The 14,454-nt window shown below is 37.2% G+C and overlaps 1 protein-coding gene across 2 annotated transcripts; it reads left to right on the top strand.

The window, feature by feature from the left end:
• Positions 1–464: 464 nt before the first annotated feature.
• On the top strand, positions 465–4,077 carry dynlt2b (dynein light chain Tctex-type 2B). Of its 2 annotated transcripts, none has more exons than XM_018673096.2 (5): positions 465–639; positions 1,282–1,415; positions 2,336–2,405; positions 3,237–3,300; positions 3,394–4,077. In XM_018673096.2, the coding sequence occupies exons 1-5, from the start codon at positions 593–595 to the stop codon at positions 3,439–3,441; spliced, it is 363 nt and encodes a 120-aa protein (XP_018528612.1). In that variant the 5' UTR covers positions 465–592; the 3' UTR covers positions 3,442–4,077. The 2 variants fall into 2 exon arrangements, with proteins under 2 accessions (XP_018528612.1, XP_050933286.1); XM_051077329.1 differs by lacking the exon at positions 465–639 and adding an exon at positions 962–1,061.
• Positions 4,078–14,454: the final 10,377 nt, after the last annotated feature.

The raw sequence follows: 14,454 nt of genomic DNA on the forward strand, positions 1-14,454 counted from the left end.
GGTTGAGATAGAAGGTTTAGTCACACTCACACATCTGAGATGAAGAGTTGATATTTGAGAAACAGAAACTGAGGAGCCCTTTGGCCCAAACCCTAAACTGCTACAGTGAACCACTCAGAGGTCAGATGAATAGACAGATCAGTGACTGCAATAGACAGCTTCTAGGTGTGAATTTATGTAACTCTGTATGAATATCTCCAATCTCGTTGTACTTTTAGTATAATGACAATAAAGGGCATTCTATTAATATTTCTATTCCTTTACTTCCTGGCTTTTTCGGACCCGTTCAACTGCTTTCAGTAGCATCTCATACTCTTTGTCAGTAGAGGGGGGGATAGCACATAACTAAAAAAGGATGAATTAAGTCTATTCAATAGAAAAAAAAGTTTACAAGACTGAAGTTAAATGAATTACTGGTTAGTGTTACAGGTTGTAAGAGTAAGCACGTATTCGCCACTCTTATTTTGAAACAGGAAACCAGTAAAACACGTCTCTATGGTAACGGTTGCAACTGCAACTGGATAAGCTAGTTAGCAACGGCGTGCCTTCTTTTACGTCCTTTATTTTGTTGTAGCCATAATATTAACTCGGCATGGAGGGGTCTGATACATACCTCATACGACCTAATCATCAGCACAAGTAAGTCGGCTAAAGTGGTTAAATATCATTTGTAGCTGGTAAAGTTAGCCTTTAGCCAGAGAGTTCATGGCTGATGATAGGTTTCTCGCTAGCAACGCTATCAGTGTTTTCCAGTATAACTACATCCTATTGTGCCATGTGAAGATTAACCACTAAAACTGGGGCCAGTGTAAATAACCAGTTATCAAAAGAGAGGATGGGGTCAATACTAGTGGTTACCGGACATTTGTCACGTAGCTGATAACATTAGCTGTACATATGTGGAGAAGTGATAAAATATGTCTTCAGTTATAAGCCCAATGTTGGCAAATTATAAGTGATAGCGTCTGCGTCATGGTTGACCAAGGTTAAGAAGTTAATTTAAAGTTAATTGCAGGAACCTCACGAATTCATACAATGAGATTATACCAAGGCACTCAAATGTAAAGCACTCATTTATAAAACACAGCAGTCTGAAAATAGAATAGCTGGACAATGCTGTATAGGATTAAAATATAAAGTTCTGGTTACAATGTATATAAGATATTACTCAAATAGTGTGGAGCATTGATATCCGGTGTATACAACTACAGTTTATTAAGAGAACATATGACTATATGCTGAGGGAGGCTAATGATCTCTACTAACTGTTAAATTCTATAGGTTTAAGCCAGCCATTGTGAAGGAGTGCATTCGAGAAATTGTGAGGGAGCGACTGTCTGGGATGCAGTACGACCCGGAGGAGGTCCCAGAGCTGTCCCGTTCACTGGCAGACTGCATTAAAGACAAAGTGAAAAGTGAGTGATGCTTTCTCCCTCTTGTGATCTAAGTCATAAGGAACCGATAAATTAGGAAAACTGAAGAAGTGTTACTAAGTTGTGTCATTTGATCGGTTTAATATTCAGAATACCAGTGCGATGGCTGCAAGACTACAGACAAAAAAGCCTAATGTTGGCTAAATTCACAGTAAACAAATGCTCAAACAAAAAGAAGAGCTGTGTGAAAAAGTGATGATTGTTACTTGAACATGTTGTTTTGGGTTATCTGTGCTTCTAGTTGTAAAGGCTGACAGACTATAAACATTCTGCCACGTGGTGACTGCTGCTTTTGATCAGTGTGGCTGACAGTACAGAATCTCTTGGAGAAGAAAACAAGTAGAATGTGAAGAGAATAAAAATGAAGCCAGAGGAATGAGGCTGAATATAACAGTATAAGTACATTTATGCCTCTACAGACACAGTTAACAGATAAAATATCTCCATTTAAACAACTTGCACTCATAAAATGTTTTACTTATGTCACTATTACAGTCTCAGTCGTGTTTATTGTTACCACTTTGCCCCTGTCTCTTGCCACTCTCCATCTGCCCACTATATGTCCTCAGACTTTCCTCTTTGCCTCCTTGTCACCTGACGCCCCACTCCTACCTGCACACTCCTACCTCATTCCCTAATCACCCAGTCCTGACTCCCCACCTGTTTCTCATTCATAGTATACATACCAGCCATCTTTCCCTTGTCATTTGCAAAATCACCATCTCCTCTGATAAAATAATTGGACTGTTCCAGGCTGGCTTGTCTGTATCTGCATTTGGTCCTTGGTCCTGTTGAGACATAGCAAATGTGGCATATTAGTACCTGCCCTTGTATTGTTCCATCGCAATATTCGCACAATTGCTTATGTGCACTGTTACAGTTTGTTTTGTCTTTCTCAACAGACTCAGGATTTGAGAGATATAAACTTGTCGTGCAGGTGGTCATTGGAGAACAACGGGGACAGGGAGTCAAGTGAGTGATCATTTGGTACTGGTAAATAAAAAGTAGCTGTTTGTAACTACTATATTTTAGTGGCTTACTATGTTGTCTGGGGACAGCAGGTATAAAATTTGTTGCACTGACTGAGACGCAGCTGGAGATTTTTGGTTTCACAGTATTTCTACAGCAGTAATCTTGTCAACAGAGTGGCACAAGCACTTTCACTCCAATGTGCTTAAAAATATCTTTCTTGCAGTGTGAATATGGCCTTACAATATCATTATTCAAGCAATATTTCAGTATCAGTAGCTAGCATCTGATAGCCCAGCAACAGATGATAATTTGCTGTAGTATAGTCAAATTAACCCTGCTCTGCTCTTTACATTTACATAATCAATGTTAGTGAATAACCCATGAAATTAAAAACAGTGTGACGAGTTAATGACTGAGTTAATTTTGTGGTAATCAAGGTGGCTTGGGGTAAACTTCAATCCCACAATGTTTAATTTTTATTGATTCTGTGTCAGATAGGTATTGACTCAACTAATATTTGGGCTATAATTTGTGGTAGTGTTTCATTAGATTGCTTTATACTGAAAGATGTTCCCAATATTCTGCCCACATAATGTATGTAAATGGGGTTGGACAAAATCTTAACCAGATCACCAGAGCTGAAACTTTCCTCTGACTTATTGTCAGCAAATATGTAAGTTAAAATTTATTTTATTAAAAAATTGTATTTTCCTTTACATTACACAGGGTTTTTCAGACAGCGGTTAGATGTATTTCTGTGTATGGTTCTTCAAAAAAGAGTTCATGACCTTTGTAACTCTCTCAGCTCTGTCTCTTCTTGTGTTTTACCAGGATGTCTTCCAGGTGTTTGTGGGATTCTGACACTGACAGCTATGCAGAAGATGTTTTCATGAACGTAGGTGCTTTTGTTCTGTTCACTCTGTTGTGAGGGAAGGAGGGGGACAGACTTCTCAGACATTTTTTTTTCCTTTGTGTTTTACCTCTACAGGACAGCTTATTCTGTGTGGTGGCAGTTTTCGGAAGCTATTATTACTGACGACGAGGGGATGGATAACAGAATTCTTTCAGATGAAAAGACTTGAGGTGAATTTCCAAACTAAGACTGCTCACCATCAGCATTTCAGGTCTACGTGTGTTGATCTGAAGTAACTGGGTGTGTATCCGCTGCACAAAATATAGTGACTTTAAAATGAAGGATTTCACCAGGATTTTCTGTCTTGGCAAGATGATTATTAAAGACTGGCAACGGCTATCATGCCATACCGCGAAACATGGCAATTTTGACTCCTTAAATCCCAAACAGGTACAGTACTACGTGTAGTTGTCCTACACTTTGGATGCTTGACTTAGCACAGCAGCTACAGTAGAGGTCAGTATTTGTCTTGATTGTCAGCATCATAACAGGGAAAACTATATACATATACAGTAATTGTACAGAACACCTTACTAAACTTTTCTGTTAAGTGCATCACCACCTTTATGATCATTGACTAAATTCTGCTCACCTCTGTACACACTGCTACCTCTTCATTTCTCTATGACTGAAGTCCCTATCAACAATATACAATAATATTTATCAGCCCATACTTTGAGTTTGATACTACTATGGTCATCCTATCCAGCATTTTACACAAATGTAACACAGACGTTATGTAGCTTGGCATGTCGAAGACGGTAACCCAAAAAAAAAAAAAATGGTGATGTCCAATATCTCATATTTTGAAAAAATGTTACCTCCCTCTCATACACCGTACACTGTATATAGTACTGTAACATCATGAAAGCAATAAATTATACTCCCATTTAGCTTTTGTAGATTTACTGTAACAAACCAAAAAAACAAAAACAAACCATCACTGAAAGGATATTGAACTTTTATGCAACATTATATAGTTAATTGTTGGATTTTTTCATTAAATGTACAGTACAAAAAGCAATAACAGTAATGACATTATTTTTATGACACAGTGAAAAGAGGTTGATGGTAAGCTTGGTAATAACTGTAAAAACATTGGTACTAACACTACAAGCTGCTCAACCATGGTTCTACCTGTTAATTGAACTTAAATATCACAACTATTTTGACAATGATAAAAATGCTACAAAAGGTGTATTATTGAAAATTGAAAGATGAAAACATAGAGCTGCTTACTTACACATTTCTAGCCATAGAGTTTCTTGGTTGGAGTTAAATTCATGAATTTGGGCTTTGTTTGTGTGGTCCCTTGGCAAGAATCCGCATGAGATGCCACCTGAAGTGACCCAGACTAGATTTAGATTTTTATCTTTCACATGGCCATGTTTTATCAGCAGTCACAGTGTGCTTGAGGACTTGTGCCTGGCATAAAAATGAAGACAAATATCACACAAGAGGAAAATGTATTTTTTCTAAGATAAAATTAGAATTACAGCTTGCTGCATTACTGTTCATAATTTGAATATAATAGCAGTCATTATATATTATGCTCTTTTTTTTCTCATAGCTTAGGACATAAATACAGATGAGTCCCTTGGAGCAAAAATTGTGTGAACAGATTTTTATTAATTTTTTTCTTGTATATTGACAACTGTCCAAACATACAAAATTTCTTTGTTTAAAACAATATTAAGTGATATTTTAAAATGAATATTTGAATCAAATGACTAGCTGACTTATTTGCCTCTTCTACCGAGAATGCAGACTCTGACACTTAAACTTTTCACAAACTTTCAAGTCATTGATTTGGTTTACACTGGATCTGTGGACACATTAGTCTCCTGACATGCTATTAACACTTTATAAGGTGATAGTATAGGCCTTTAAGCTATAATGCATCTCTTTATTAAAAATTAGTTTGCAACTAAACCTATTTCAAAAGCATTGTTCTCTCGCAGGGGGTGATAAGAGCTGAGGCCCACAGTTTCTCTCATCTCGGTGCATTCTTGGAATAGGCTGATTGAGGGGTGGGTGTTGCTGTGATGCTTTCTGACTTACTCTTAAAAAGTGCAGGAATCAGCTCTCTTCTGAGATTCCCAAAATTCTTATCTTGAGAGCTTTTTGTTCCTGTGCCCGAAGCTCAACTGGTCTCACTCTCATTTCGACCTTCTCCAATCGGTCTCTTCAGGCGATTTGTTGTGTCTTAGATTTGAGTCAGAGATGAATTTGAAGCCTGTGTTAGTCACTAATTGGTGAGCAGCTGATGCAAGCACAACTTCTGCCTCCACTAATAGAATTCCCTTTTCCTTCATGGCCATGCCCTTGGTCAGGACTATTACACTCCCCATGACAACCTTGATTGTATAAGTGTAAGGGGGCAAAGAATGCAGGCCACACACACAAAACAAACCAAAAAAGAAATATTGTTATGTTTTTCTGATACCCAAGGCATCAAAATACAATCACTAACTAGACACAAGATAATTCAGTCAAAACCCAATGTCTGTTGTGAGGCACCTGCATGAGGCAATGGAAGTTTCATTGAGAAATCATCTGCATAATTTGTAGTCCAGTTTGTCAGTACATGCTTATTATGATCACATTAGAAAAGAATGTATCGTGTGCCCATCTGACAGGAGACATTCCTGTTAAAATCAACTGAAACTGTAATGTTTAGCCATGCCAATCTGAAAAACAAAAAATGCTCAGTCCAAAAATGAAACAAAACAGTATATAATAAGAGCCATTATACTCTTTATCTCACTTGTTTTACATGAAAAAATATATATTTATATATAATTTATTCCATTAGACTCCACTGTAAGAAGGTTTACATTTATACAGATTGTAGATTCAGTGAAGAGGCACCACACCTAATCGGAGCACATTTGGTGGCCAGTAACACAACTCATCATACTGTTAGTTATCACAAAGCACCACCCCTAACTATATCTTGGGAGAGCACTGAGGAGAATAAAACACAGTTAAAACAGAAAAGATTTTTTTTTTCACAATAAAATCAGTGATAAAGAGTGATCACATTAAGATAATGAAGTTGGTTTAAAGTTGGTCTAACAGCAGTGTTAGTATAATTGTTGACTTTTTGGTCCATTTAGAAGATATTATGACTTAAAGAGTTATTTTGTGACATGTTTGCCTCGTTAAAAAGTGTCTCAGTCTACTGTGTTCTGTTGTAGCGGTGGCCTGCTTTTGCTCACTTCACCTCTGGTTTATGACTCCTCAAGGGCTGAGTATAAACCTCAACTTTTCACACAACAGACTTCCCCTTTAACTACAGTATTTGCAACAGTTATCAGAAAAGTTTGCCAACTTCCCCATAATTTGTTGGTGAAACTGAGATGCCTGTCTTCAAATAGACAGGAGGTCATTTTCAGATATTCTTGTGTTTTGGTAATTACTCTTGGGCCTTTTCCAATAATTTCAGCAAAATAGCCTCCAGCAGGAAAACTAAATGCTTTTCAAGCTATATATAACGACTAATGAGACATAGGTGAGCAGTTGAGGTTATCACGCTTACTTGAATCAATTAGTCAAATGACTTATACTCTGATTACATATACACGCCAGAGTTGTTTTCGCTGCTCTATTTCTGGTTGCACAGCTGAGTTGTGAATGAAATGCTAGAAGATCTTGATACATCATAAATGTGCTGTTTTAATACTTCTGTGTGTGTCTGTAAATATAGTATTTGGAAAATGCCATCATTCAATATTTATGTTCCTTTGTTGTCATTGGAATATAAATCACAGCATTAATATGTGAATAAGAGTTACAGAAGAGACAGCCTAGTGCATTTGATATTCACCCCAGGGATTTAATGTATTATTATGTTTGTATGACTTGTTCACCTGATTTACAATTTATGTATGTCAGTGAAAAGTACGAGAAGGTTTGACCACTGGGTACAGCCTTTTACTAAGTAGTAGTGATGGAAATCACAATATGCTCTGTTGTTGACACCAGAATGCAGTCCTACAGTACCCATAATATATTGCAGGTCTAAATAACCATTTCAAGATTTTCATTTGAAATGATAATTGAAACAAATCATTCCTAGTCCTTTGCTAAGTGAAACTGGCATTTGTTGGATTATTTGCTCAGAGACAGAAGAAGAAAGAATAACATGACCTATTTCTTAGATATAATTGCACTGCATACATGTTTGAATGTCATCAGGTTGCATTATTTTTGTTATTTATGTTTTAAAGAAATCCAGGACTTTATTTCTATTCATATTAAATGTAAAGACATACCAATAAATAAGAATAAAAATAGTGTTGACAGGAAAAAAAGCACTGTTTTCAACTACATTTAGTGACTCCCAACTAATCTGCAGCATAATCAGCAGGTATTTGCATTTTCACCCCATTTGTCTTCACCTTTTAATATATTCTATACACTCACTGAGCATTTTATTAGGAACACCATCTGCACATCTGGCACCAACAATCATGCAACAGTCAAAGTCACTGCACTGCTGCCACATGATTGGCAGGTTAGATAATCGCATGAATAATCAGGTATGCAGGTGTTCCTAATAAAGTGCTTAATGAGTGAATGGATATATGAACTGTGGTGAACAGTGTCCTGTTGCAGTTGGACACTCACCAAAAATCAATCACCCCATATATCATAGATATATCATATATCAGTTAAACCTCATTATCAGGGGGATAAAGCAGGATTTATTAACCTGATCAAATTCAGGAGGACTTCTGGTTGTCTGTAAAAATATTTAGATTTTCTTACATTCAGAAATCTGTGCGCTTTGTTAGTTAACATTACACAACCCTTCAGAGAGTACACTGTAGCCTCACATTACTTTTCATCTCTTTCAACAGTCAATAATAAACATATGCCTGGATTCTTTATGCACGTGTTTGTGCGCAGCAGCTCTTTACAATTTAAGTAGAGGTTTTGATGTTGTTTATGCATGTGAATGCACAAAGACAGATGCTGACTGTTAGATGTTTGCCACTCAGGGAGCAGTGATTGTGGTGACTTCTGCAAACCCTGAATACTACTCTGCTCTTTCCTCCCTACTGTCTGTTGTTTTGGAAGCAATATTTGTGTAGGTGTTTCATAATATAGATACACCACAGAATATTGTGACTTACTTGATTCACTGAGTGGCTTAAATAGATTTGATGCTTTACTCAGTGGATTTTGTTTTATTGCTTCATGAAACTCCCTCCTTTTCCATAATATGCAGACTAACTGGTAAACACATCAGAACAACAACAATTTGTTGAATCCTTCAAATCGGGCCAATTTGCAGCATTTGAGCTACATACAATCATCATGTTTACCAAACTTGAATCAGAGGGGCTATTGAAAAAACATTTAAGAATGAAAAAATACCGTATTATTACCTGCTCAACATATTAACATTTATTAAGACTGACTGTCACACATCACAAAGAAGACCATTGAGCTTTCTTTGTTCATGAGTTCCTACCTCTTTGAAGCTATGAAAGTATCAAATCCTCCTAATTAAACATCAAAATATGTCTAATCACATTGTGTTAAAATATGCCATTTGTAACTGCCATCCCAAACAACAAACAAATATGTTTTCTGAAGCCCATGTCGGCAGGATGACATAATTTGTTTCATTTCTGACCTTATGGTTACGGTTTGGTGAGGTTAAAGCACAGACTTGGTATGGACCATGACTTGGTATGGAAAGATCATGGCTTGGGTTAAAATAACGACTCAGTTAAAGGTAGATCGTTGTCATGATTTTGGGTTAAAATTACCATTATTGTTAGGGGACCCTTATGGTCAAGGTTAAAAGAAACCAATGTTGGCTGTTGGTATGACCGAATGAACCCCTTTTTTCCAGTCTAAAAGCCATGTTTTGACCTGTCTATTCACACTGTGGTTTTAATTCTCATAGCTGTCAGAGGTCATGATCATATGAACATAGTGTTCGCTGCTGAAACCGTTGCTTTTAACCCAGTACGTGCAGGCTGGCAATCAACTGAAAATTATAGGCATCTTTACACTAAAATCACACAAAATTCACTCTGTTTTACTAATATAATTGTTTTCTAATATTTGTTAAGTATGTGGACAGGTCAGCTCTCCTCACCATTTATGTCACCTTGTGTTTTATAAATCTTCCATCCTCAGTCTAGTTGTCCATCGCTTAATCCCATGAGCCTGTGTAGTGATTAAGTGGGTCTATTGATTTTCCAGAGTGAACACTTGTCTCCTGAACCTTAATTGCTTCTCTGGCTTAAATCCAACAGATGTACCTAAATACCTGCCTTTCACAATGTAATCCAGAGTTGTGATTGGCGAAGAAGCAGAGGACTACATGGGCAATTCCCTTTGCAGTCTTAATGTGAAACTGAGAGATACTGAAGAGAACATTCACTTCAGCCCACCATGACTCAATTAATTTAATGGATGAGCTGCTTCAAAATGAGAAGACATAGTAACTTTCATGGTCTTATTTAATATATGTTGTCGCTTTTATCACTTAACTACCACACATCTCTGTACCACAGTGTCATATTACTCTCACAGGACCCTGTTGGATGCCTTCATAGCTTCCTTTTGTAAGTGACTCCAGCTGAGATTGAACATTAGAGCGTTATCAAAGACAGATATTCTTTTTATCATTATTTCAAGGGCCTTTTCTTCTTGCTGTATAACAACGCAGTAAATGTTCGTTTACTCAAAGGTAGGACCTGCTAAAGAAAATTGCAGGTTAAGCGTGATGTTGGAGGGTTTTCCTAATTTACATTTGGCTGACGGTTCATGTAGCGTGTAGTAGTGATTTAGTGTCATCTATATACGCAGCGTTGCTCATCGTCTCTTCAAGGTTACTGTTTCTTATCCTCCATTTTTATTTGAAAGAGTTGTTAAAATTCATAGGCATGTGTTTTATTATTCACAAACATGGACTTTTGGGTCAGCCTTACAGTTCTCATGCTGGGGACTTTTTTCACAGCTGCCACTCCTTTTGAGGATTTGCATATTACAGAGATTATTCATCAAAGCAGACAGCAGCAGAAGAAAAATGTCACTCACTCCGTTTGCTGCTTTGGTCTTATTTAGAACGTTACTTAAAAATGTTAACCACACAAATCCGTCTGTGTGTCATTGGCATTATCCCCCATTTGATTTTAGCCTTGAGAAATTCTACATCTTACCACTCTTACTACTCTAAGTTTTTGCAGATGTTATGTCTTAGGTGGACTGACATTTGCTTGATTGCATCAGCAGCAAAAAGTAGGTAGCTTATGTGGCTAATGTTAGCTTTAAACAAATATAATTCAGTCTTGCATTGTAGATCAGTATTCAGGATTGTTCTAAGTCTGAAGCTGTCAGCTGTCACTGATCAGCAGTGCTTGTGGGAAAAAAAAGCATAGAAAAATACGTGAATGTAATTTCCTGCACTCATACAGTTATTTCATCACAACTAATGACACATAATGAAATCAGTTTTTGTGCTTTCCTTAGTAATGACAGTCCAAGAAAAGAATTAGAATTATTATGCAAATTGCTGTATTATTAATGCACCTACTACACTTACAATTAGTCTGACCTTATGCCTAACATGTTAGATATGCATGTTTGCACATAATTGTGCTTTGAATGGGGCTCAGTTTTGGTGTGTTTTGGGCAAATATTAAAAATATTCAGTCAAACGTTTGTCAACACATACACAATATTTTCTTTTTGGCCCTCAGTACTTTATGCAGAGACAACCAGAGGCAGTCTGTAAGCAGCAAGAAACATTCTCAAACTGCTTTCTGCTCTTCATATACCTCAGTGCACGGTTTTAATTGAGGCAACACAACTAAGCATATCAACATTTTCATCAACACAATGCATAACAATAAGAGGTCACGGTTGAGAGGTACTATAGTGAGTCCATGAAACTGAAAATCTAAGTGGAGGGAACAAAAACAGAATTTTGCAGAAAGAGAGGGGAATGTCTGCCTATCTGCAGTGGAAACATTACCATACTGATCTCTTTTCATACTCAACCATGTCTTGTCAAAAGAATAGTTTAAATAGGAAACATGTAATTAGTACAACAACATGGCTGTCTCCTTTTCCATTGCTCAGAACTGCACAATGATAATCAAACTCCCTCTTATTAGATATATTTATAAATCAGCTCTAATTACCGGACTGCAGGATTTGCATGAATGCAGCCAATGCAGTGCTCAGCCTTCATTTCCAGGCTGGCTATTAAGAACTGGTGGTTAGTAATTAGGGTTGCTTAATAGCTGAAAAAATAATAATAATTGGTTACGGTTTGGGTGGTCACCTATTAGTCCTTATGAAGCACTCATGTTTCCCAGCAGTATAAAAGAATAGTCTTACCAGCATTCTCAGAAATGTGAAAAAAAATGAAAAATGACCTCCATTCATTGTAACTCGCTGATTGCTGAAAGCCGAAAGGTGAAATTATACTGCACCGTGGTCTGTGACAGTCTCCTCATAGGTGCCTCGGGTGTTGTAATTAATTGATAGCTCAGTGTCAGATTTCACCCATCTATAGCACCCTTGCAACACGAAAAGGATATATCAGCACATTATCAGGCCATACCATGGTATAATTACATACTGCAGTGTTTACACCCTGGTATTCACCTTATTGTAAGGAGTGAGGCTGAGGAGGTTTGTCTTCCTGCAGAACAGGAGAATATTGCTGTGCAGTCATTTGAAAGTGAAGTAAATGAGTTTACATCCATTCAGCTTCTCTTAGGTAATGGAAATTGCAGTGAGGAGTTTTGCGGTGGGAATGGCTTTGTTAGATGTGTATCACTGAAGAGGAAGATAATTGAAGCTTCTTCAACAATCTCAACTGGCTTTGGAAACTTGGAAGGAGAAAACACAGGCAGTCCAAGCTGACTGTAGCCTTAATGCACAAGCAAACATCTGAGTTAAATGAGAAAGAGACTTAATTTAAATGTTAATTTGTGAGTGACTGTATGTTTTGCTTTTACCAAACTGGTGCTGAAGTGGCTGCAGTGTTTCTGTTTTTCGCCTCTCTTCGTGTTCTTGTTTACCATCGTATTTAACTTTACAAACTTACAGCTACTCTTATGAGAAACCCAGTGATAAGTTATCATCCGAATCATCATATAGCTGCATATCTGTTCCTCCATATGATTAAACTGTGACAGACAAATGCTCAAAGGTTGAATTTCATGTGGCACATCACTGGTGGCACCTTCAAAGCAAATTCAGTAGGAAAGAAATACCTGATAATTTGGAGATGCATTTTTCTTGTTTTACAACACTAGAACCATTCAAACAAGTTGTATTTGTTTTTCTTAACCACATGAAATTATTTACTTTTAAATCTAGCGTGATCTATAGCGTGATAACAGAAGTTGTGCATACCCATAATTTCATCATCTTTCAATTCAGTTCAGTTTTATTTATATAGTGCTGAATCACAAAAAAAGTCATCTCAAGGCACTTTTCATATAGAGCAGGTCTAGACCGTTATATTCATATTATGATATTTACAGAGAGAGACCCAATTAATGGCTTGAATATTGAGCACTGTGAGCTTTGCAAGCCAGAAGGTTCTCTTTTGTCATCTGAAGCACACCTTGCGTGTAAGAAATGAAGCACAAACCCCTCATTCCTTTATGTATATGCATGAAATGAGATGTGTGATCAACTGTGTTGGATTTAAGGTTTAGAGTTAAGGTTTTAGAGTGAGTTATGTATAGAAATTTTATCTGCCCTCAAAAACCAGGAGAAATTTGCACATTATGGGGATTCTGCCAATTACAGCAGGCAAGTGTATTACAAAGCTGCATTAAATTAGTTCAAATAAGGAGCAGCAGTTTCTTACCAATCATAAGTAATCTTTTCTGCATCCTTGTATTTCATTCCTCTTATTTTTTTGAAGAAGAAGAACTGGGAATAGATCATTTTCACTTGCTGATGCAAATTCCACATCTGAGTTCCATTTAATCCCTCCTCCACCTGCAGAATGGAATTGGTCAGCAGTCTTAGTTGGTGACTGTGTAATTATCTCCTGCATAATTAATTTGTGCACAATGCAACTTTAAGCTGAATAAACCTGAATGTGTGTTTCATTTATTCAAATGTGTCACCCAGTGGACATCAGCAGTTATGCAAATGGTTCTTCAGCAAAAAGCAGCTTAGTGGACAATCTTGAATTTGTTTTGTTGGATTAAAACGAAGTCCAAGAAGCTCAGTACAGGAATTGCTGCTCAACCTTGTGGACCATTGCTCATTTGTTGATCACTGTTTTGTTGATCCAGTCGTGGCCTGTCAACTGAGACAAGCAGACAAAGGTTGAAAGCTTTTGCATGGTGGTGTTTTCCTCCCTTTGCAAGATTGGATGCCAGTTCATCTAATGTTTTCTCAGAACCGAGTATGAGGAGGAAGCATCATCTCAGAGAAAAATTTGACTATTCTAATTTGTTTGTATAGGAACGACACTGGGGATAGTGTATGTTTACCCTCAGCCTCATGTTCAAGCTGGTGAGGAATCACTCCCTTGTGACTGCACTAGTCACTCACGCTCACTGTTTTAGGCTCCATAACTGCAAGACTCTTACCCGTCATGTCAGCTGGATTCAGCTGCTTCATGTTCTAGAGGAGAGAAGTTTCATTGCGATACAATACAATTCAGTGGACTATTTGATGTTTGCTGATGTATCTGCTATGATACGATTTCCATTCGATTCAGGAACCAGCGATCAATATGAGACAATATCATCTGCTGATTGAACACACTCACTTCCATTCATATCAAATCACAAACAGCAACTCAAATATCCTTTGACATTTTTATTCCTGAGCTCAACCAGACATTAAAATCACAGAAAAAAGGGTCTGAAAGTGAGTCGATGTAGGTAGATGTGTAGATGTAGGCTAATGGCTGTGTTGTGGCGTTTAATAAAAGTTGTGACAAAACCAACTGACGTCTCTGCGCTTGTTTGGCGAGAGATGTTTCACGTTTCATTTTTGATCAATGCTAAGAAATTGTTGATCATTGAATCGATGTACCGATGTAGATCGATGTATCGTTACACCCCTTAACATGGCCTTCATCACATCTTTGTTGTTGTCATAAACATAAATACAGGCATTGTGATT

Source organism: Lates calcarifer, linkage group LG17 (assembly GCF_001640805.2).
Source record: "Lates calcarifer isolate ASB-BC8 linkage group LG17, TLL_Latcal_v3, whole genome shotgun sequence".
NCBI lineage: Eukaryota > Metazoa > Chordata > Actinopteri > Centropomidae > Lates > Lates calcarifer.

What these genes read in the sequence shown, in the direction of transcription:
- dynlt2b (XM_018673096.2), top strand. Translation starts at nt 593, where the DNA reads ATGGAGGGGTCTGATACATACCTCATACGACCTAATCATCAGCACAA. An exon ending in CATTAAAGACAAAGTGAAAA is followed by an intron (nt 1,416 to 2,335) that starts GTGAGTGATGCT and finishes CTTTCTCAACAG; the next exon opens with ACTCAGGATTTGAGAGATAT. An exon ending in CAGAAGATGTTTTCATGAAC is followed by an intron (nt 3,301 to 3,393) that starts GTAGGTGCTTTT and finishes TTACCTCTACAG; the next exon opens with GACAGCTTATTCTGTGTGGT.